The sequence below is a fragment of the Ananas comosus genome, linkage group 20 (genome assembly GCF_001540865.1).
Source record: "Ananas comosus cultivar F153 linkage group 20, ASM154086v1, whole genome shotgun sequence".
NCBI lineage: Eukaryota > Viridiplantae > Streptophyta > Magnoliopsida > Poales > Bromeliaceae > Ananas > Ananas comosus.
In genome coordinates, this window is record NC_033640.1 from 1,151,285 (window position 1) to 1,172,555 (window position 21,271).

Sequence of the window (21,271 nt, forward strand, 5' to 3'; positions counted from 1 at the left end):
TTTCTTTTTTTAATTTTTTTTTTTATATAAGATTACTTCGTCGTACTATAAACAGTATTCTTATAAAAAATATATAGAATAATAGCTGATATATTTGTCACGTCATTTTTTGAGACAAAAAAAAACTATATGGAATTAAAGGATGCATTTACAAATTTTATTACCTTATCTATAATACAATGATATTATCACAAATAATAAAATTTATTATTTTATATATCTAATATGTCAGTGAATGGATAAGATTAATTCTTGTAGAATTAGTCTCTTCACTGATTTATTTTCAACTACGTCTGATTTAGGCATAATTCGAAATACAGTAGCTAAGCCTTTAGTTACAAATCTAATTGTAGCATATGGATTCAACTACAGCAGATAAAATAAATTTGTTAGATTTGACTGTAATTGTGCTTCGCTTGTTGCATTTTCAACTACGTTAATATAATACTTGGTACTTAACTATGGATCTAGTTGCAACATGCAAATACAACTATAGGAAACAGAGCAAATCATTTAGATTTGATAGCAGTTGCGCTTCAGCTGATGTATTTTTAACTACGTTTAATTTGCGCACAGTTTAAAATATAACAGTTGGATTTTTAACTATAAGTCTAATTGTAACGTCCAAATGTAATTATAGTAAACCAAATAAATTTTTGACTAAATTATAGAAGACCTTTTGTTATATCTATTTTTTTACTTTTTCTCCCTAACCTTTAAGTTATTGCATTTAGCCTTTTTCCGTCAAGATTTTATTACTATTCTGTCCATTGTTTATAATTTATACTGAAATTATTTTTTAAAGTGACAGAAATATATTAAAAAAATATTTTTTTTATATAAAAAGTAAGGATAATTTAGTTATTTTATTTTTTTATTAACGCCATATTCTTTTAAAAATATTTTTTAAAATTTTAGAGGGGGCAAAATATAGATCGTTGAAAGTTAGAGAGAGGTATTAAAAAAGTGAATATTTAATGCTGTATTTTAGCCTAAATTTTTTAATGTAATTTGAAATGCAGCAAACCAAACATGCCCTTGAATTGGAGTGACAATTCTGGGTACACTCACAGTGACTCAAAGCAACACCCTTCGCATCTTAAAATATTCAACTCTCTCTCTCTCTCTCTAACTCTTCACATCGTTGGATCGACCAAACCATTTCCCCTCTTCGTCACCCTCGTCCTCCTCCTCCGCGATCCAAAACCCTAACCCTAACCCTAACCCTAGCATTAACCTCTAGATTCTCCCTGATTCCTCTCGATTCGGATCGGGGAGTGGAGTCGATCGATGATCGCAAGCCATGCCGGCGTCGCCGAAGCGCTCCTCCGCCTCCTCCGCCTCCGCGGCCCTCCCCTTCGCCCTAGAGTTGGACGACTTCAAGGTACGATTCCCTCCTTCTCATTCTCGCTCTTGTGGATCTCTATCGAAGTGGGTTTCTATGGTGAGGAGAGATCTTTGTAGGGGGACTTCTCCTTTGATGCCCTGTTCGGGAGCCTGGTGAACGAGCGCCTCCCGGAGTTCCAGGAAGAGGATGGAGACGCGCCCGATGGCGGTTTTGGCGGCGGCGGCGGCGGCGGCGACGCGCTGCCGAATGGGAACTTACGCGCCGGGGCGGGGCCGCCGATGTTCCCCGCGGTGGATGAGCTCCTCACCCTGTTCAAGGAGTCGTGCAAGGAGCTCGTTGATCTACGGCAACAGGTTTCAGCTTTGTACTTTACAAGAGAGAATTTTGAGCTTAATTTGTAGTTTCTGAATATTCTGAATTGTATATTTGTTGATTTTTTTGTATTTTTTATGTTAAAGATTGATGTTAGGCTTCAGAATTTGAAGAAGGAGGTGGCGGTTCAAGATGCGAAGCACCGGAAGACACTTGCTGAGGTTAGTAGGTGTGTGGTACTATGCCATACATGGTGAAATGATTATCCTTTTGAAATGTTTGAATTATTGAAAGTTGTCACTTTGTACGAAGTTTGGCACTCAATTGTTTGATTTTTGGATAGTTATATGTGTTTTGTTTGTAAACTCATAGAGCTGTAGCTACAGTCAAGTTTTAGTAAGTGGATAATGTAGGGCTGTTTCAGTTTAGATCTGGTCTTTGATTGAGTATCAACATAAAGAGAAAATTTTGGTCTGATTTTGGTTGGATCTGATGTGAGAAAAAGGACTTTAACTGCTTTATTGCTTCATTATTTATTGTGCCTTTCAAAACTTGCACAATTTGAATAAAATAAGTCTTTTTGAAGATCATTACTATATTCTCAAAACAAATCAGCACATATTAGTTCAGATCTCTCCATAGTGGACTGTTAAATTAAATTGCCCTTAATCAATCTATTTGTATTTTAAAATTTTTTCACATAATTTGAACTAGAAGCATCAGAGTGCTAACTTTTCATAGAGAATATTTATTCAACCTAATATAATCGAAACCCCTAATTTTAAGGAGTTTTAAAGTCGGAGAAAAGGCTTCTAAAGGTTTCGAACTTTTAGCCAAAAGTAATTCTAGGAAAACTGAAGAATTAGTGTAAATTCAACAGATATTGCTCCTCAAGATTTGCCTTGATAAATTGCCTTTTCTTGTCAGTCCAGGACGTCAAACTGCATGAAATAGTCCTCGCTGATCCATAATTAGTCTTGTGCATGTGTAGGATTTTTAATTAGTTTCTTAGAAATTTGGTTAAGGGTGTAATCTCCCGGCTAATAGTGCTATCAACATTGTTCTTGATCAATCATCAAAATCTGCGACTTACCGTTGAGGATAGGTTCGCTTTTAATATTCTCCATATCATACAGGAAAGTTTAACGACCTGTTGCCTTGATGTTTGCATAGTCAATATTGATGAATCATTACAAAACTAAAGAGTTTGATTGAAATTTGAAGAGGAATGCCAAGTTGTGGTACTTGGTACTTATTTGCAAATTAATTGTAAAGGAAAATGAACTTTTTTAGGAAGGAATTTTTGCATCGGTTGCTGATCAGTTGACAGAAGCATTTTATTCGCAATATATGTGTTTGTACAGCTACTTGGTTATTGGACTCCTAATGTGACGAAACATCGTAATTTAAGAAAGAAAAAAAAAATTAAACTTCTGAACTTCTTACTAAATATTAATCCAAATTTAACTTTTCTTACCACAAAATAACACAATTCTTTTGAACTATGGGATTGTAGCAGGCTTTAAAGTAGGGCCCAGCAATCAGCTGGTGAGTCTAGTTAAGTGGTGATTTTGCAAAATTGCTTGTAGACAGGTACCTAAGGCCTTTGGGTTTTTCTTGACAGGTTACTTGGTTGATCTGTGACAAGGTTTGGTCGGTCCTATATGATGTATTCCTAGGTTTTGCCTGTTCATAGCCTTGTATCTAGGTTGAGGTTCTTACTGGTGATTGCTTATGGTGCCATTATTGCATATCTGATGACCATAAAGGGCTAAAGGAAGGAGGATTACTAGTTGATTTTTGTGATATCGTTAAAGTACTGTTATAGTTGCTAGCCAATAGTGAGGCATTTCATAACATTGCTATGTTGAAGAATGTAGCATTTCTACATCTTTGAGTCGGTTAAAATATTGGTAAGTAGAGAGAGTGGACAGCGACCATGTAAGCTTTTTCATTGTTCTTCATGTTAACACTAGTCCAGTTTTTTCTGTTTCTTATTGCAACTTGCTGGCGCCAGTATTGCTAGGACCTCTAGTGAGTTGAAATGGTTTGGTGATTTGGATGAAAGATGTGTTCTATTCTTGTTAAGTCTATAGGTACAGTTTGATCATTAGAACGTGTTTTCTTAGTGTATATTGCAGGGCACTCATTGCCATCTTTAGCTGCATACTTGTATTTATCTTCATAGTTTGTATATGTACGCGAGAGCTGGTAAATTAAGGTAGTGGAACTTGTTTGGAATATGGAGTGGTTAATTCATCCCTTACTTTTAAACTCTGTAAAAGGAAAACTAACTCAATCTGAAGTATGCGACTTCCATTTCTTGCAATCAATGGTCAGAGATGTATTGCTGAATGTCTGTTTGCTTGTTCTTGTTCTTTAATTGTTCTTAAGTTGGAAAAAGGTGTAGACGGCCTATTTGATAGCTTCGCCAGGCTGGACTCTCGTATTTCAAGTGTCGGTCAGACTGCTGCGAAAATTGGAGATCATTTACAGGTACAGTGGCTTGATTCTTTACATCATAATATAAGTGGCTCTTTCTTAACCGAACCCTGTTGAACCTGGTTTATGGTTTAATAATTTTATTTATTTTTGCTTGTCAGAGTGCAGATTCCCAGAGAGAAACTGCTAGTCAAACAATAGAGCTAATCAAGGTGAGTATGTAAATATTGAACTCTGATGATAATTTAGGTTTTGTTCTTCTGTTAAGGCATCCATGCTGTATGGTTCCAGTAAATTTTGGTAAATTATCTTGCAGTACTTGATGGAGTTCAATAGTAGCCCCGGTGACCTTATGGAACTTTCACCTCTGTTTTCTGATGATAGTCGTGTTGCGGAGGCTGCTTCAGTTGCACAGAAATTACGTAAGCTCTTTTTTCGATTTTTCTTTTGCCTTTTTCATCTAGTTGCATTTTTTTCCTAATTTTGTATGTCTAGTCAAATTAGTTTTTTCCATTTCTTCAATTTATTTCTATTAGATGTGCTTCAAGTTGGTTTACATGGATTTAGCCGTCCTTTTGAGTTTGAAAAGAAAAAAAATTGCTCATCCTCCTTGAAGTGACATCATGTTGCTATATGGTTTTACCACACGAGGACATTTTAGAAGACTGCAAAATTAGATTAGAAAACAGAGAGGCCCCTCTTACCTTTTTCTTTCTAATGGATTGAGCAAAAATATTTTGATGAATTTGCCATTGGTCTTGCTTTTCATATTGGAAATCGGCCTCGCTTTAGGGCTTGAGTTATTGAATTGGTTGGTTTTGGGCTTAGATTATGTCTCTTTAAGTACTTGAGAGGTTTTCTTTCTTTGTAATAGGGTCATTTGCTGAGGAGGATGTTGGAAGACATGGTGTGCCAACGGCAGTGGGTGCTGCAAATGCCAGCAGGGGCCTAGAAGTTGCTGTTGCAAACCTCCAAGAGTACTGTAATGGTAAATTAGAATGGACATGGCATTTTTCTGTGCTTTTGGTTGCTTCCTTTTTTATTGTTCATATCTCATTTTGCCTAACTTTTCCAGAATTGGAGAACAGATTGTTGGCTCGGTTTGATGCAGCGTCACAGAGACGAGAATTATCCACTATGGCGGAATGTGCTAAAATTTTGGCTCAGGTTAGAATTTCCTTAGTTTTTTTTGTCTTTTTTTGTCATGGGCATACATAACTTGACACAATTGCAATTATCTGTGAATTGATGATAAATTCACTATGTTTATATTACATAGATTGATACTCATTTGACACGCGGTCTTGAGGTGGCTCAGTCTGGTCCTCATTGCCAATCTCGATGGAATTTTCATAGTTATCTTTATATCTTTTATTGTTCAATTCATCTTTTGCAAATATCAGAGAATGCTGAGTACTTCATCTATTATCTATTATCTATTATATGAATTAATTTATGATTTTTATTTTTGGGTGCTGCCGGGGTGGGGGAGTGGGGGGGTGAGGGGAGTGGTGATATTCTGAGTTGATTCCTGTCAGGTTGAAAGGTCGAGATTTCTGGCATTGATTTTTGTTTTTGTACCTGAGACATATTCAAGCATATCAATGTTATTACTGCTTGGCCATTTTTGCAACAGGAAAAATTGCTTTTGCAGATCTAATCTATTTTGTTCAATTTTGCAACTTAAGAGGCTAAATATCTTTTCATGGACCAAAATTCCCTTGACTGAAATCTTTAGAGCATAAGTTATATTAAAATGGGCATCCCATTCCGGGAAAAGAGACTTTGAGCTTAAGTTTCAAAAAGCAAATAACGGCATGCTGTATTTAGTAAATCTAAAAGTACTGGACATAAGTTTAAATTCTCCTTACCTTATATGACCCTTTTGTGTATTTCGGGTTTATAACCTTGGTTTTCAAAATGCAGTTCAACAGGGGGACTAGCGCAATGCAACATTATGTTGCATCAAGACCAATGTTCATTGACGTGGAAGTTATGAACACGGATATCCAGGTTGTCCTTGGTGATCAGGGTTTGCAAGCTGGCACTACCAATATTGCACGTGGTCTTTCTACGTCGTACAAGGAAATAACAGGTGCTCATAGTTTCTGTTTCTTGAATTTTAGAAGAGGATTTTACATAGATATCCCTGCAAAATCATCTATTGACAGAGGTATTGTCCAGTAAAATCTGAAATTCTAAATGTACCCGTTGGTGGTGCAGTTTCTTACAAATATACCCTCACCTTAAGTTTGGGAATCATCCAATTATCGACAGGAGTTGATTAGAAAATGTTTTGCAAAGAGGGGAATTTTTACAAGTAACAATATATACAGAAGAAATTAAGTTTTTGAAGGAAACATATGAAAATTTAAATTCTTCAGGGATACAACTATCATTTAGTGATATATAGATAATTATGTTGGGGTACGTATGTAAATGGCTCATAACAAAAAGGTTGGTTTGCCATCACTTCACGGTATCATAACTATAGATTCTCCTTGCAGAGACTGTGCGGAAAGAGGCAGCTACGATTATGGCTGTCTTCCCATCTCCAAATGATGTTATGGCTATTCTCGTGCAGGTATGCTTTTGGAATTCGTCATGCATGTTGGAAACTACGAAATAAAACAGTTAATTAAAAAATTTGGTTGTTCGCGTTTCAGCGAGTGCTAGAACAAAGGGTGACCTCAATACTTGACAAGCTTTTGATAAAACCATCCCTTGTGAACTTACCTCCTATTGAAGAAGGCGGCCTTTTACTGGTAAGTCTTGCAGTGAGAATTTCTTTTGAAATATTTGCATTTATACCCTGCAAGTTTATCTATTCACACAAGTATCCATTCAAAATCTTTTATAGATTTATTTATATATGCTCTGGGAAAATCTAATTTTTAACATACATAGATACCCTATAATAGAAAAAGTTCTCCTCTTTAGAAAGTTTGCTAATACAAAACCGACATGACCCATATGTTGGATGACTCTGCCTCTTAACATAGGGCTATTTTTGTAAGAAACTGTACTTCAACTGTATATGTAAAAATTAAAATTTTACAGAGGTATTATTTGTAATAGACGATTTTGCAGGGATAAGCACATGTAAAGCCCTTTTGTTTTTCACTTTATTACTTGTACTAGTAATTGGGACTCTAGGATGCTAATGTTTGTTTTTGTTGCACTGACGCTGCAGTATCTAAGAATTTTCGCCGTGGCATATGGTAAGACACAAGAACTTGCTAAAGAGTTGCGATCTGTGGGCTGTGGAGAATTGGATATTGAAGGTATTTGGTCTTATTAGTTATCACGTATTTGCGGACTTCTGTATTGGTGTGCAACTTGTTGACATCGTTCATTTGCATCTTGCTATCTTCGGTTTTTCAATTTTTTTTTTGGTTCCTAAATATGACTTTACTATTGAGCATTATTTTTTTTGTTTAATCTTTCTTGAATGCATGTCTATTTGATTTGTTTCTGCTCGCAACAGTTTGCAACCGTGATATCTTATGCATAACTGGGATGATAGTGAAAATTAAAACTGTAAAACTTGAGCCAACCAAATCCAAAGTGAGTGGAACTTTCTTTAGATTCCAGATAGTATCAAACAAGGGATGACACACTATATGTGCTTGATAAACTATCATCGTCATTTGAAATTCTGATGAAATGTAACATGTCAATACATCTACTGTCAGTTAGAATATTGAATAAACTATGAATTTGATGAGTGATACTTGCAACCTCCTCACAGGATTTTAATGAAATACTGAGAATATCAGAAACTCCTTAAAACTGAATATTCTGATCGTAAGAGGGACGTAATGCCCTTAATAACTGTTGATAGTAGGGATCAAGGAACCAAAAGATGCATTCCAGAAAGCACACAGTAGGAAAAAGGCTTTGAAGTTCCTGGGGTAAAAGAGAGGCTTTTTTAACCTCAACAAGCAACGGGTGTGCTGAAAATTTTTTCCTGTGTAAGCACTAACCATTCTTTGCATTGAATTGGGGCCTTTATGGTTCCTGAAGGCTGAAAAAATTTCAGAAACTTCAATTTCGTTCAAGAGGACATAATGTTAGCTATTTGAACTTAAAGGAAAAGATCTGCGAAAGATTGCTCCAAATTTGCCTGGGCACTGATGGCCAAGTGTCTTCTACTGTTTTTCTTCTACCATCCTATTTAAAGCCTTCACCACGAGAGGATTTATGTATGGCATACTATACATGTCTAAGTTTTTCTGTAGGCAAATGTAATTTCATTTTCCATATGAAGCTTTCTTATCTTTAGGCGATGATCCTATTTAAAATCAAAGTCATTTGACATCCTGTAAATTATTGGCACTTCAGGTCTCACCGAGTCATTGTTTCTTGCGCACAAAGATGAGTATGCTGAACATGAGCAGGCATCCCTCAAGCAGCTATATGATGCAAAGGTTTCTTTCTTCCACAACTCTTTTAGTTTCCTTGAAATATTGAAACGTTTAATATGCCTATATTAAATATTTGCTGGATGAATAATTCTTGTGCTTGTTTCCTCTTTTCTTTAGATGGAAGAGCTGCGTGCTGAGGCTCAACAACAATCTGAGTCCACCGGGACGCTCTCACGTTCGAAAGCAGCATTAAATCCGTCTACCCACCAACAGATATCTGTTACTGTCGTAACAGAATTCGTCCGCTGGAATGAGGAAGCAATATCTAGATGCACTTTATTTTCTTCTCAGGTTTATATTAGCTTATTGCCACTTGTTCCTGTTCTAATGTGTTTCTTTGCCATGAGTCCATGACTATTCTTTTAATCTCTTATGTATTGTAGTATCCCAATGCTAGCTCAGATACTATCATGAAAAATTGATATTTTCATAGCATCTCCTTGTCTTTGTCTAGAATCTAACTTACATTGTTGTTTTACTACAGCCTGCAACTCTTGCAGCTAATGTGAGGTCGGTGTTCACTTGCTTACTCGATCAAGTAAGTTAAAGGGCATCATAAATGGACGTATTGGGCTGCACAAATTTATCTTTGTTATAAATTCTCTCAATCATTTTGATAGGTAAGCCAATATCTAACCGAAGGACTAGAGCGTGCCAGAGAGAGTTTGAATGAGGCTGCAGCATACAGGGATAGATTTGCTATTGGGAATATTGTTAATAGAAGAGCAGCTCAAGCAGCTGCTACTGCAGTATGATTCTTCTCCTGAACAGTTTATGCTATGTCTAACAAAACATTAATATGATTGAGATAAATACATATAACGCCCCTACAAGAGTTCCTTTTATGCATATTCATGCAAGATCTTAGTTTTCATCTGTCCTTCAGAAACTAGATTCTTACGTATATGCCCATGTACATGATGAGATGCCCCTCTTGGAAAACTTTTTAATATTTGGAACCAAGTAACCCCTTATAGGTTTGTTGGTACTTACGGATGTGAAAATTCCGATTTTCAAGCAATATATTTGTAAGTAGGTGATTTTGCAGGGATGTATGTAAAAGTGCTCATATGAATATATGACCATTTGATTGTGAAAACTTTGCAGGCAGAGGCGGCTGCTGCTGCTGGTGAGACCAGCTTTAGATTTTTCATGATTGCTGTTCAACGATGTGCTAGTAGTGTGGCCATACTACAACAAGTAATCCACTCAAAAATAGACACTGACTTGATTACCTTATAATTGGCCGCAACACTACTGCTAATTATTGATTGCCTTTTTCTCCCTCCAGTACTTCTCGAACACTATTTCTCGGCTTCTGCTCCCTGTGGAAGGTGCCCATGCTGCTTCCTGTGAAGAGATGGGCACGGCAGTTTCCAGTGTTGAGGGTGCTGCTCATAAGGGGCTTCTACAGTGTATTGACACTGTAATGGCTGAGGTATGTAGAAATGCCTTTTCATTTACTCTCACTTGTTTGATATGATTTTTTAGAAAAATGCTTACTAATTTTGGAATAATGCATGTGTTAAATGCTCCATCTTCTGAAAGGGTTTAAATAAAGCAAAGCATTAACTACTACTTATGGAATGCTCTTTTTGTTTACTGTGGACTAGAAAGAGAAGCCTTGTAGTATGCTCCTTCCAAATTTTATTCTGATACTCCTTTTAGGCATGGCATTTCTCTTCATGCATGCTCTGTGAGAAATAATTTTATGATGCTTTCAAACAACATTGGCTTGTAAAATGCTCAGTAACAGTGTGAAGTCAGCTTGCCTTCTCTTGCTAGTATCCAACTCAGAAACTACGCAACCACCATACATATCATGGATGTCTGGCAACTCATAAGTGATAAATACCCTCACCATATCACATTTGTCACACTGTATTTTTCTAGGAAATTCTTTGAATACAATCATTGCCTTCATATAATATGAGATCATTTGTTTTCATCGGTGAAGAATATTGTTCAAAATGAGCAACTAAATATGTGTAGTTATCAAAGAGGCGAATAACATTTGTCCATCCTTGTTCACATGGAATGCTTTTTTTATATATTAGTCAATATAATATTCTAAAGACTTTCTAAAAAATCATGCAGGTTGAGCGGCTGCTGTCTACAGAACAGAAGGCTACTGATTATCGTTCTCCTGATGATGGTGCTGCTCCTGATCACCGACCAACGAATGCGTGTATAAGGTATATCATTTACTTCTTTACTTTCACATTTATTTTTTATCTTTACTTCTAATTTTTAGCATTTGCAGATTAGTATGACTAGTAATGTGCTTTTCCATCGGTCATTTCAGAGTTGTTGCATACTTATCTCGTGTTCTGGAGGTTGCGTTCAGTGCCCTTGAAGGCCTCAACAAGCAATCGTTTTTAACTGAATTGGTATAGCTTTGCATCTTATTATGCTCGTAACTTATTGTACTCATTCTTTCATGATGTGTGACAAACCGGGGTTTGCAATTTTAGGGCAATCGCTTACACAAGGGGCTGCTTAATCATTGGCAGAAGTTTACATTTAGCCCCAGGTAACACCCCTCCTTTCTGTGCATTTATAATAGTTCTATTGGTTTTGTTGCTAGCTAAATTTTAAATGAAATGGTGAATAGGAACTCTCTCTTATGAGTTTTAGCTAGTATTTTATAGGTGGTTTAGGTGGTTCTATAATTGCTGAAGTTTTTGTCTGGCACACTGGTGAAGATGATAGCAAGGAGAATAATATAAGATGTTTCTTTTTTTCTTGGTGGATCTATTTGGATGTCTCTTGTCTTATCCTCTATATATTTTAGTTGCTCAAATACTACGTGATATTATCTTTCATGGTCATGACATGTCGTCCTATCATGCATTTCATGAAATTTTGTTTCTACTGGAGAATACAATGCTTTATATGCTCTTTGTAATTTGGCCCAGCTAGAGCTTATGAAGACGTACTGTTTGAGAAGTACTAACAGCATTTTTTTTTTGGTTGAAATTCTGGCAGCGAGAGGCTCATTTTAACCTCCCTCCCTTGTATAAGCTCATGTTAACATCCCTTTTGGGGGCCACAGAAGCTCATTTAACTTTCCTTCTTTCAAAGGCCCCAGACCCTTTATTACCCGACTGCCTGCTTTCTAGAAGCTTCTACTTTCTTAAGTATAGCCGTTCCAGAAGTTAGGCCAGATATGCATTATTCTTATGCCCAATAAAATCTTAAAAGAACACATTGATGTAAAAGTGTGTTTACTATCAATATCAAAATTGTTATGTTTTCACGTAACACAGTAATCATCTTGTGAAGTAGCACGGGATACCATTCAAATCTTATTAATTCACTTCTAAATTTTATAACATAGAAAAATCTATTTATTCTTACCTCTCTCTCTCCCTCTCTCTCTCTCTCTATATATATATATATATATATATATATATATATATATATTTATATATTTATTTATTTATTGTAGCTTCTTTTTGGTTGTTTAAGCCATAGATTATCAATTATAAATTTGATCCTTTCTTGCTTTAGTTTGTCGCCACTTTAATGCTTTCCGGTGTTATGAATTTACAAAAGATATTACAATCTCACAATATGAGCTTTTCATGGCTACATATAACGTATTCGAGTATTTCTCGGAACTAAAGACCAGTTCAATATGAAGAAATAGATTTCATCATGTTTAGTTTTTCTTTTTGTAGTCTCGAGGTTTCTCATGCCTTTGTCAGGTGATTAGTCTCGTGAGTAACTTTTGAAGCCCCTGGTTACTTCTATACACCTTGCTATGAAATTTAGGAAAACAGAAACATAATTTCTCGGTAGTTTTTCTTCCGACTTTTGTAATCTAGAGTGTTGGAATTCTCGAACTATATATAGAAACAGTATGAAATTGATGCACAATTAAAATCGTGTATTTTCTATTCACTTGCCTTTGCTATTTGGACCAGTTTAAACTAGGTATTTATTTTATTGTACCGTTTCTTATTTGCAGTGGTGGGCTTCGGCTGAAGCGTGACATTACGGAGTACGGGGAGTTTGTTCGCAGCTTTAATGCTCCTTCCATTGATGAGAAGTTTGAATTGCTGGGCATGTATGTGTATTACTTTTATCAATTCCGAATCAGATATTTACATTATCTTGACGGAAAATTATGTTTTACCATATATATGCTTAGGCAAACTCTGAATCTCCGCACTTTCCCTATAACAAACTTAAAAATATTTTTATTATATACCCTTGCACTTTCAAAACTACCCGTTCTTGAGAACCTTTTCTAACTAGAAACCAAACGTTCCCACACAATTAGATCATTTTCTGATTCATGAGATTTTTTTTTTCTTAAAAGGAATAAAAATTGCATTTCATGGCATATATTTTAAAAATGAGATTTTTCAAGGGACTATGTGTAAATGGATGATTTGCAGAGAATTATTTGAAGGTTCATCTATTCTTAGAATAAGGAGGCTAACATGATATTTCTTTTTCAGAATGGCTAATGTCTTTATTGTGGCTCCCGAAAGCCTCGCGTCCTTGTTCGAAGGAACCCCAAGTATCCGAAAAGATGCATTAAGGTACACGTTTTGTCCCTGCATTACACACACCATTTTTTTAAAAAAAAATAAACTTCATTGGGATTTATATTCTCCGCTCGGATTAAACCGGAAATTTTGCATTAAAATGCAGATTCATTCAACTGAGGGATGACTACAAGACTGCGAAAATAGCGTCTAGGATCAACAGCATCATGTCAGAGTCGTAAATTTATAACGGAGGGCGGAAGCATGCATACATGAGGTAGGAAAAAGGCCGACACTTTTTGTTTGCTCCAAACCAAAAGGTTTCTTTTTCATCTTTTTAAAGCTTTAAAACGAGCTTCTGCGATTCTGTTTGTCCTCGGGTCTGTAGAGTTCTCATCTGCATTGTTGTGTTCGTAGAGACAGTTTAAAATTCATGTTCATTCTTTCTAGCTTCTGGATATGTTTAATTTTGCCGAGCGAATTGAAAAATCATGCGTGTAAATGATTAGAACCCTTGAGGCTTATTTCGTGAATTTAGATACTATATGATCTGTGACTATGAAACAACTTAAGATTGTATGATATGTTAAATTCAATTTATGGCTATTAAAATTGTGTTTGAATGAAAATAAGCAATCAATTTCTTTCTCGTATAAAATTAGTATGTTCGATGTCTAAATTTTAACCTTTAAATTCTTACATTTTGGTCCCCAATCTTTGAATTTTATTATACTTCTGACCTTTTTAAGTAAATTTTTTTTTAGGTTTAGTTGGATAAAAATGCTACATAATAATTGTTAGTATATATATGAGAAGTCCAATTACCACTTACCTGGAAGTTACATAGCAGTTATGAGGATATGTTGCCTAACTTTGGTTGGGGGATTTAATCAAAAGGGTATGAGAACGTTTATGATGCAAATATAATGAAACTAATTATACCATTTAAAAGGTTGGGGACCAAACTAGCGTGGCTTTTTTCCTTTTTTCTTTGGTCTGTTTTTTGGGAAGATGCTTGTGGAGGTTTATTGGGTGGCGCCGGATAATTTTTTTCACAAAGTGATATTATTGTGTGCAGTAATTTTCTGCATACAAAATTATAAAAAAATAGGGTTCGGTCTGTGTAGGCCGGTGGTAATTTTAAGCGGAGGGAATTGTCATATGCACAGAAACCAGGGTTGGTGGCAACTAAACTAACTGTTCTAAGCAGCGGTGGTATCTATACCAAAACATTGAGAACTGTAGTCGGTGAAATTACCGCGCGTGATCGTGGTAGTGAATGATTTAGAAGCATAAAGATAATTACAGTTCAACATGAATTGTCGCAGAACTAATGAGTTTTAAGTGCTCCCTCAAATTACAGTCCTGCATAAAATGAAATGAAATCGGATACATGAATCCTCAAAAGAAATCAACTAGGAAACACCTTTATTTTAACATAAGACAAAAGAGAGAAGAAGGGGAGAAAAAAGAGGAAAATACATCATCAACAGCTGCAAATAACTAGGTTTGAGTTCAACATAGCAAAATCCTCCTTGAGAGGAATAGATACCGTTAAGTTCTCACATTCTGTGGCAGAGCAAATCGTGAAAACCGTGGAATCGATCTGCGCGGTTTCAAACGTCATATGGAAATGCTGTTTGGAATCCCACGGCCCGTCACTCCCGGCCCCGATGACGGAAGGAGAAGCTCATAAGGCGGAATCCCGGCGCCGGCCCTGTTCTTAAGATGGAAATCCTTGTTCCTCTTGTTGATAATGTCCTCTATCTCGTCGAGCCTGGAAGAGAACTTATCGTACAATTCCAACACGCGCCGATCGCTGATCCAGCTCGGGTTCGACTCGCTCACCCGACCGAGATACTCCTCGTCTGGGGAATGCGTCGACAGAGTGTCCTGCACCGCCATTACTTGCGTCGCCTGCAGTTGAGAAGGCACAGAAGAAAGAAAAACTTGCTGAGGATTCAGTAAGAATTTCTCGTACTCGGGCTCGTCTTCCTGAGGAATGAGCTTCTTCATGAGCGTCGGGCGGTTGGGCATGTACCCGCCGAACGGGTACTGTCCAAAGTTTATTGCGGCATGTTGCCCCGACGCGATCCAAATCATCGTCGTCAGGATCTGGACCATATCCTTGTCGGTTTTAAGCGTCGGCCACCACGGTTCGTTCTTTTTGTCGGCGTGGCCCTTGTTCTTTATTTCCTCCCACCAAGATTGGAGCTCTACGTCAGAGGATACCGAATTCGGGTCGGGATAGAAGTGAGAGACGTAATCTCCTACCCACTCTTGGATTGCGGACCAGATGAGGAGACCGTCGGCAGCATACGGATAGTCTTCGAGGATGAGCTTTACTCCGCAGGGCATTGAAGGATCTTCCACAGCCATGCCCCTGAAATGTGGGACAATTTTTCCTTTGTATATTAGCACATGATTCTTACATTTGTGTGAAAGCCGATAATAGTTTGTGTAATGACCCGACCGACTAGCAATAATAACTCGTTGGGCCCAAAATGCCAGCCTAAAATGCTTAAGCTCAGTTATTATTACTAGTGTCCATGATCTCTTATATACCAAATCATAATCTTATTCCATTCGATGTGGGACTATTGAGGCGTCACATTCTGATATAGTAATCCGTCGAAACAAACGAAAACTACGTAAAAATTTACCGAAATTAACAAAACCGTACCTCCGAAGAAGATCAGCGGGTAGAGCCTCCATATCGAATCTCCACATACTCTTGTACGCAGCTGCGCTCAGCTCCATCGAGTACTTTCCAGGAGTGAAGCAATTCTCGATGATGCCGCCTCCGTTGATCAAACTCTGGCGCGCCAACGCATTTATCTCCATGGTGTATCGCATGTGCGGATGGAGCAGCTTGAATATCGGGTGCATGGAGCTAAGCTGTCGGTGAGTCGCGATGATGTATGGTTCCATACAAGCATGAGTTCTCAGCCTAAGAAATGCAAATTACATATAATATATCACAAAAACATGAACAATATAGTAAAGATTTTGAAGTATGAAAAAGCAATACTATATAAAGGCCGAATATCGCCTTTTAATAGCAAAACCGCGACATGTTATATCACTATTTTGTCGATTTATAACATAGACAAAATGCTCTCATTTTCATGATGTGTAAGCAATTGCTTCTTCACAATTCAACACCAAATAAAAGACTTCGTAGAAACTAGAAATCAAGTGCTTGAGACATTTTGGATCAAAACGAAAAAGCTAGAGAACAGAAATTTAACTGGATCAAGTAAAATTAACCTCTATTATAAGCATCAAGATGGATAAAGATATGATACTGACGAAAAAAACAAAAACATACATGGTAATATGCTTCTTTGATCCTTTTTACGTTGAATTTATAGTACGACAGAAAGAGGAAGCTGACGAGGGTTGTGCGTGAAGTTACGAGCAGGACACTCACCAATGGTTTACGAGTTGATGGACACCAGCGTCATTTGCGAAGACGTGAGCTTTGGCCAATTTCCAAATCCAGTTGGTCGTCGCATCGTGCCCATGCGTGTACACTCTTTTGCGCGAAGGAGAGGAAGGGGTAGGCGGCAAGCTGAGCTCAATGGCGATCGGTCTTAGTAAACCATTTCGGGTGTGGAAGAGAATCGTTCTCGAAGCGTAGGTTTTCCGTCCCTTCAGCGAGTTGATTTTTTTCACGAAGGGCAAAAGAAGATCGTGGTAATCGAGCATAAACAGCCTATTATTCTCGATTGCCTGCAAATCAGTAGCCGACGAGAATAAGAAAACAAGCAATCGGCTCAGTCCGTAAGTCACTTTCGATAAAATGGCGCCAACCTCTTCGAGGCTCATTCCGTTTAGTTCATGCTCCAAGCATTCCTTTGTTATTGCAGATTCCGGGGGACCATAAGTTGCAGGATCCAACTTGCTGAGAATAGGAAACTCCTTCAAAGAAAAATGTCATTGAAAAGGAATTTTTCAGAATTATATCGTCGAATTTCACAATTTAATGGAACAAAAAGAAGATGTTTTAGGTACCCTCAGTCTCTCAATATCAACGGGATTAACACCGGCTAGTGTTTGGCGAGCAAACTCATTGTCGCGCAACCACGAAAACCTATCCTCTGAAAATAATAAACAAGAATTAAGTTTTGGAGAACATTTATGAGAATTCAAATTTGTGCAGGGATATAACATCTATGTCTTTGAATGTAATTAGATGTAACACTCTAAAGATGATTAATCATAATGTTATAAACAAATGAAGTGGAAAAGATCGATAAACCTTCGCAAGCATCACTGCAGCAGAGTTATCAGTATCAGATTTTATAAGACGGGTCATCGAACTTACTCGATATAATCGATGGGATGTCGTACTTCATAAGCCTCTCGCTCATGCTCACAATGCCTTGAAACATCGAAGGAAGGATCAGCTTTTGAGCGGCTCCGTGTTCTTCGTTCTTAATGACAACCCCATCTCTGTAGAGCCTGTCGATGTCAGAAAAGCACTGGAATTGGGCGTCCGAGCTCGAAAGCGCGGCCACCAGCGCAGGTATGAGGTTGTGAAGAAGTGCTTTCATGGCCCCAGAAGAAAATGTGTTTTGCTTGACTTCCTCAAAAGTTTCGTCTCGCGGGACGTAAACTGGATGGGGCTTCTCAACCCTGCTCTCCGCACTCGGATCTGCTTTGCATTAAACAAAAAGAGGCAGCAACAGTAGGAAAAAAAACAGAAAAACTTACAGATCACTAGCATAAGATTGAATTCGACAAGAGATGTAAAACCGGTCTACCAATACAGCATAGATAGTGTAACGGCACAGCTTGCTAGTAATAATACCTTGTTGAGTCTAAACCATCGGCCCGAAATGCTTAAATCCAGCTATTATTACTAGAAAGCGTAGCCTCTTATATTCTCAATCAGAACGCCTTTTTCATCCGATATGAGACTATTGGGGTGTTACAGATAGTTACCTGATTTGCTTGGTGGTCTACCAGTCCGGCATCGTCGAGGATACGGCCTCTCTGGTCCAGCTAAAACTGGTCTCGCAACATCGTCATCCTTATCGGGATTGCCCAGGTCATTATAAGGCGCGTAGTCGTAGACCATCTCGAATTTCTTTCGCTCACCCCTTCCATTGCCACGGTGCCGAAGTAAAACATCTTCTCGCAGGTCCTTTAGACCAGCTGGAGTTTGTGAAGGTAAATATGCCTGCTTATTTAAGCAAAACAGTTAAATCATAAAGGAGAACACCAATGTTACTGATAATTTGGACCTTTACTTAACTAATCCATGAGCATAATAAGAAGCATGCATTTTATTCGCATGTTTCAGCCACTGGCATACGACCGCGAAAGAAACGGAGTAGAAAATATCACCATGGAAGATAAACCTAATCCCAGATTCTCAGCAAACGATAATTTCACGAATTCAATGAAAATGGTGATCACAAGGCAACTCCTAACCATTGAACATACGCCTTACGAAGTTTCCGCATTTCGTACTTGAGTTTTTCTCAAGAATTTTCTATTTTCAGAATCAGTACCTGATTGCTGAATATAACTCTGCTCTGCGGGTTATCGTTCCGAGAATGGATCCACGAATTTGCGGGAAAATGAACTGGGACGTCGTTAAAACCGTGAACAACGATCTCAACAAGGTAGAACTCCTTGCTATGAAGATTCGTGATTATAACAGCACCGGGACGGCTGAAATTCGACGGCACGGTGAAGTTGGCGGCGTATTCGACAATAGAAGGATGGTTCGACGGCTTTGGCAACCAACCTCTCACAGCAGCCTCTGCACTCCGCTTTCCTGATTTGGTATCTGCAAAGAGTAGATCATGTCAATGAACTTCTCGGTGATTTTATTCTTATCTGTTGCAGTGAAACAGTTTATTTATGCATAATTTGATATACTAGTAAGTGGAACTCCGAATCTCAAGGACAAAATCTCTAGTAAATTCATATGAAACAACTTACGGCAAGAACACACATTATTTCAACAGGGATTAACGGTAAGGTCGGTAAATAGAGCAAAAATAGAAGGAAAAAAAAAAATGAGGAATTTTACAAATCTAGAATGTCCGCTAGGGTCTAGTTCATGTGAAGGGCGTAGTAACAAATTAAAGATTGCGGTGCAATCTCGACCGTTCATCATTCCTTCGATGAAAAGAGTAGTAAATTGTGGCATGAATGCTAACGAAGGAGTTAGGCTAAGCTGAACAGCACGCTAACAAAGTACTTAGTGAAAACTTCACTGTCACCGTACATCTTATTTTTTTTGTTCCATTACTATCCCTATATATAACTATAACCTAAACTTAGAGATTTTACTTAAAGTGAGATGTACGGTTACAGAAAAGTTCTTAAAAATAGTTTATTTGTGCGCTCTTCACCTTATAATCTATCAGTAGTTGAGATTAACCTTTAATCTGTAACTTGGTAGTGTGTATTTCATTTGAGCTGGACTTAGTTTGTTGTAACATCTGAACAGTTTTTCTACTTAGAGAAGCAAGGGTTTTTTTTGCATTTAGCCCCCTGGCAAATTATTATTTTAAAATAGCTATGTCAAAATTTAATTCACAAAAATAGTCCTAGGCCTGCCACGCAGGCGCCACGTCAGCGCCACGCGGGCGGAGCTTGGAGCGGTAGTTAAGTTAAACACGGTGAACCATTCACCGTGTCTAAACACGGTGAATGGTTCATCGTGTTTAGTACGTATTTTTTGTATATTGAAAAGAGGAATAAGGAATTTGTATTCCTTTTCTTATCTTTTTCAAAAATCCGAACCCGAACCCGAAAATCAAATTAAAATTCAAACCCGGATCCGAACCCGACAGATTTTAAAAATTCATACCCATATCCATATCCGACCAAAAACTCGAAATCCGAACCTGAACCCAGCGGGTTTTAAAAATCTATACCGTTGGATGAAGATTTAAGAAATAAAAATTATTAAATATTTTATATATTGTATAAATAAATAAAAATAAATTATATATATATATATATATATATATATATATATATATATATATATATATATATATATATATATATATATATATATATATATATATATATAAAATTTATTCGGGTTTGGATTCAGATAATATTTCAGATATCCATATCTATTGACATCCCTACTTACTATTTCTCTTTTTAATATACAAAAAATACGTACTAAATATGGTGAACCATTCACCGCTCGTGTTCAACTTAACACATGGGCCCTAGTCCTGCCCGCGTGGCGCTTACATAGCGCCTGCGTGGCAGGCCCAGGACTATTTTTGCAAATTAAATTTTGCTAGAACTAATTTTAAAATAAAAATTTGTCAGGAGGCTAAATGTAAAAAAGCCCAAGAAGCAAAAGAGCGCAAGCTTAGAAAACAAAAAAGTGCAAGAGATTTTGTTTGAAATGAACTTCTTGATTTAAAAATAGAAACTCTAATTTGAAACTAAAGATTCATATGTTTCATAGTACTCGGTGAATCAGATCTCATATTTGCGCGGTACACGGGACAATTTCTAAGCACTAATAGATATGATTATAGAAGAGATGGGAGTTAAACCCTAGCTCACCGGGATCGAGCTCGTCGCCGACGATCTGGAGCACGATACCCTGGCCGATGGCGTTGATGAAGTGCTCCCACCGGCCCTCCGCCTTCTCCGCCAGCCGCTCCTTCTCCTTCTTCCGCACCGTCACCACCGCCCTCACCGCGATCCCCTCCTCCCCCGGCGCCACCGCCGGAGGCCGCCGCCGCTCCCGCTCCCCCGCCGCCGGGGCTGCGGCGGCGGAGCTCCTGTCCTCGCTGCCGATCACCGCGCGAACGGTGGCGATCGGGAGGCCGCGCTGCCGCTGCCGCGGGAGGCGGGCGGAGGCGGCGCCGGCGCCGGAGAGGACGGCGGAGGGGCGTGGTGGTGGTGGGAGGCGATGGAGGGGGAGGGTTGACTTGGAGAGCATGGTCGGAGAAGAGCTTTGAGAGAGAGAGAGAGAGAGAGAGAGAGAGATCAGATCATAGAAGAAGAAGAAGAAGAAGAAGAAGTGGGGGAGAGCGAGAGAGAGAGAGGAAGCTTCTAGTAAATCAGATCATAAAAAGAAGTGATGATGAAGGAGAAGAAGATGAGAGAGAGAGAGAGAGAGTAGTTTTCTCTCTCTAGAATGAATGAATGAATGAAATGAATGACTGACTGACTGTAGTTCTGGGGCGGGAGAGATGGGAGGGAGAAGGTGGGGAGTTGGTATGGTAATAACAACATGGGGA

The 21,271-nt window shown here is 38.0% G+C and overlaps 2 protein-coding genes across 2 annotated transcripts; one reads left to right on the top strand and one right to left on the bottom strand.

Moving 5' to 3' along the window:
* Positions 1,122-13,651, top strand: LOC109725765 (exocyst complex component 5). The gene is made up of 24 exons (XM_020255108.1): positions 1,122-1,384; positions 1,465-1,701; positions 1,807-1,881; positions 4,055-4,156; positions 4,264-4,314; positions 4,419-4,524; positions 4,977-5,090; positions 5,178-5,269; positions 6,029-6,197; positions 6,610-6,686; positions 6,769-6,867; positions 7,296-7,386; positions 8,447-8,532; positions 8,647-8,820; positions 9,014-9,067; positions 9,150-9,278; positions 9,637-9,729; positions 9,821-9,967; positions 10,627-10,724; positions 10,835-10,919; positions 11,004-11,062; positions 12,503-12,601; positions 12,999-13,082; positions 13,195-13,651. Exons 1-24 carry the CDS (start codon positions 1,304-1,306, stop codon positions 13,268-13,270), a joined length of 2,478 nt encoding a protein of 825 aa, XP_020110697.1. The 5' UTR covers positions 1,122-1,303; the 3' UTR covers positions 13,271-13,651.
* LOC109725732 (lipoxygenase 6, chloroplastic) lies at positions 14,318-21,010 on the bottom strand. Its single transcript, XM_020255052.1, has 9 exons — positions 20,589-21,010; positions 18,551-18,831; positions 17,979-18,216; positions 17,359-17,688; positions 17,046-17,131; positions 16,845-16,952; positions 16,462-16,763; positions 15,712-15,978; positions 14,318-15,411 (listed from the first exon to the last, which is right to left on the bottom strand). Exons 1-9 carry the CDS (start codon positions 20,968-20,970, stop codon positions 14,652-14,654), a joined length of 2,754 nt encoding a protein of 917 aa, XP_020110641.1. The 5' UTR covers positions 20,971-21,010; the 3' UTR covers positions 14,318-14,651.

Excerpts from the sequence above, each read along its gene's own strand:
- LOC109725765 (XM_020255108.1), top strand. The coding sequence starts at position 1,304 with ATGCCGGCGTCGCCGAAGCGCTCCTCCGCCTCCTCCGCCTCCGCGGCC. Across the intron at positions 4,525-4,976 it reads TTCAGTTGCACAGAAATTAC|GGTCATTTGCTGAGGAGGAT; the intron begins GTAAGCTCTTTT and ends TCTTTGTAATAG. Across the intron at positions 8,533-8,646 it reads AGCAGCTATATGATGCAAAG|ATGGAAGAGCTGCGTGCTGA; the intron begins GTTTCTTTCTTC and ends TCTTTTCTTTAG.
- LOC109725732 (XM_020255052.1), bottom strand. The coding sequence starts at position 20,970 with ATGCTCTCCAAGTCAACCCTCCCCCTCCATCGCCTCCCACCACCACCA. Across the intron at positions 18,832-20,588 it reads CGGCGACGAGCTCGATCCCG|ATACCAAATCAGGAAAGCGG; the intron begins GTGAGCTAGGGT and ends TACTCTTTGCAG. Across the intron at positions 16,953-17,045 it reads TTGATATTGAGAGACTGAGG|GAGTTTCCTATTCTCAGCAA; the intron begins GTACCTAAAACA and ends TTTTCTTTGAAG.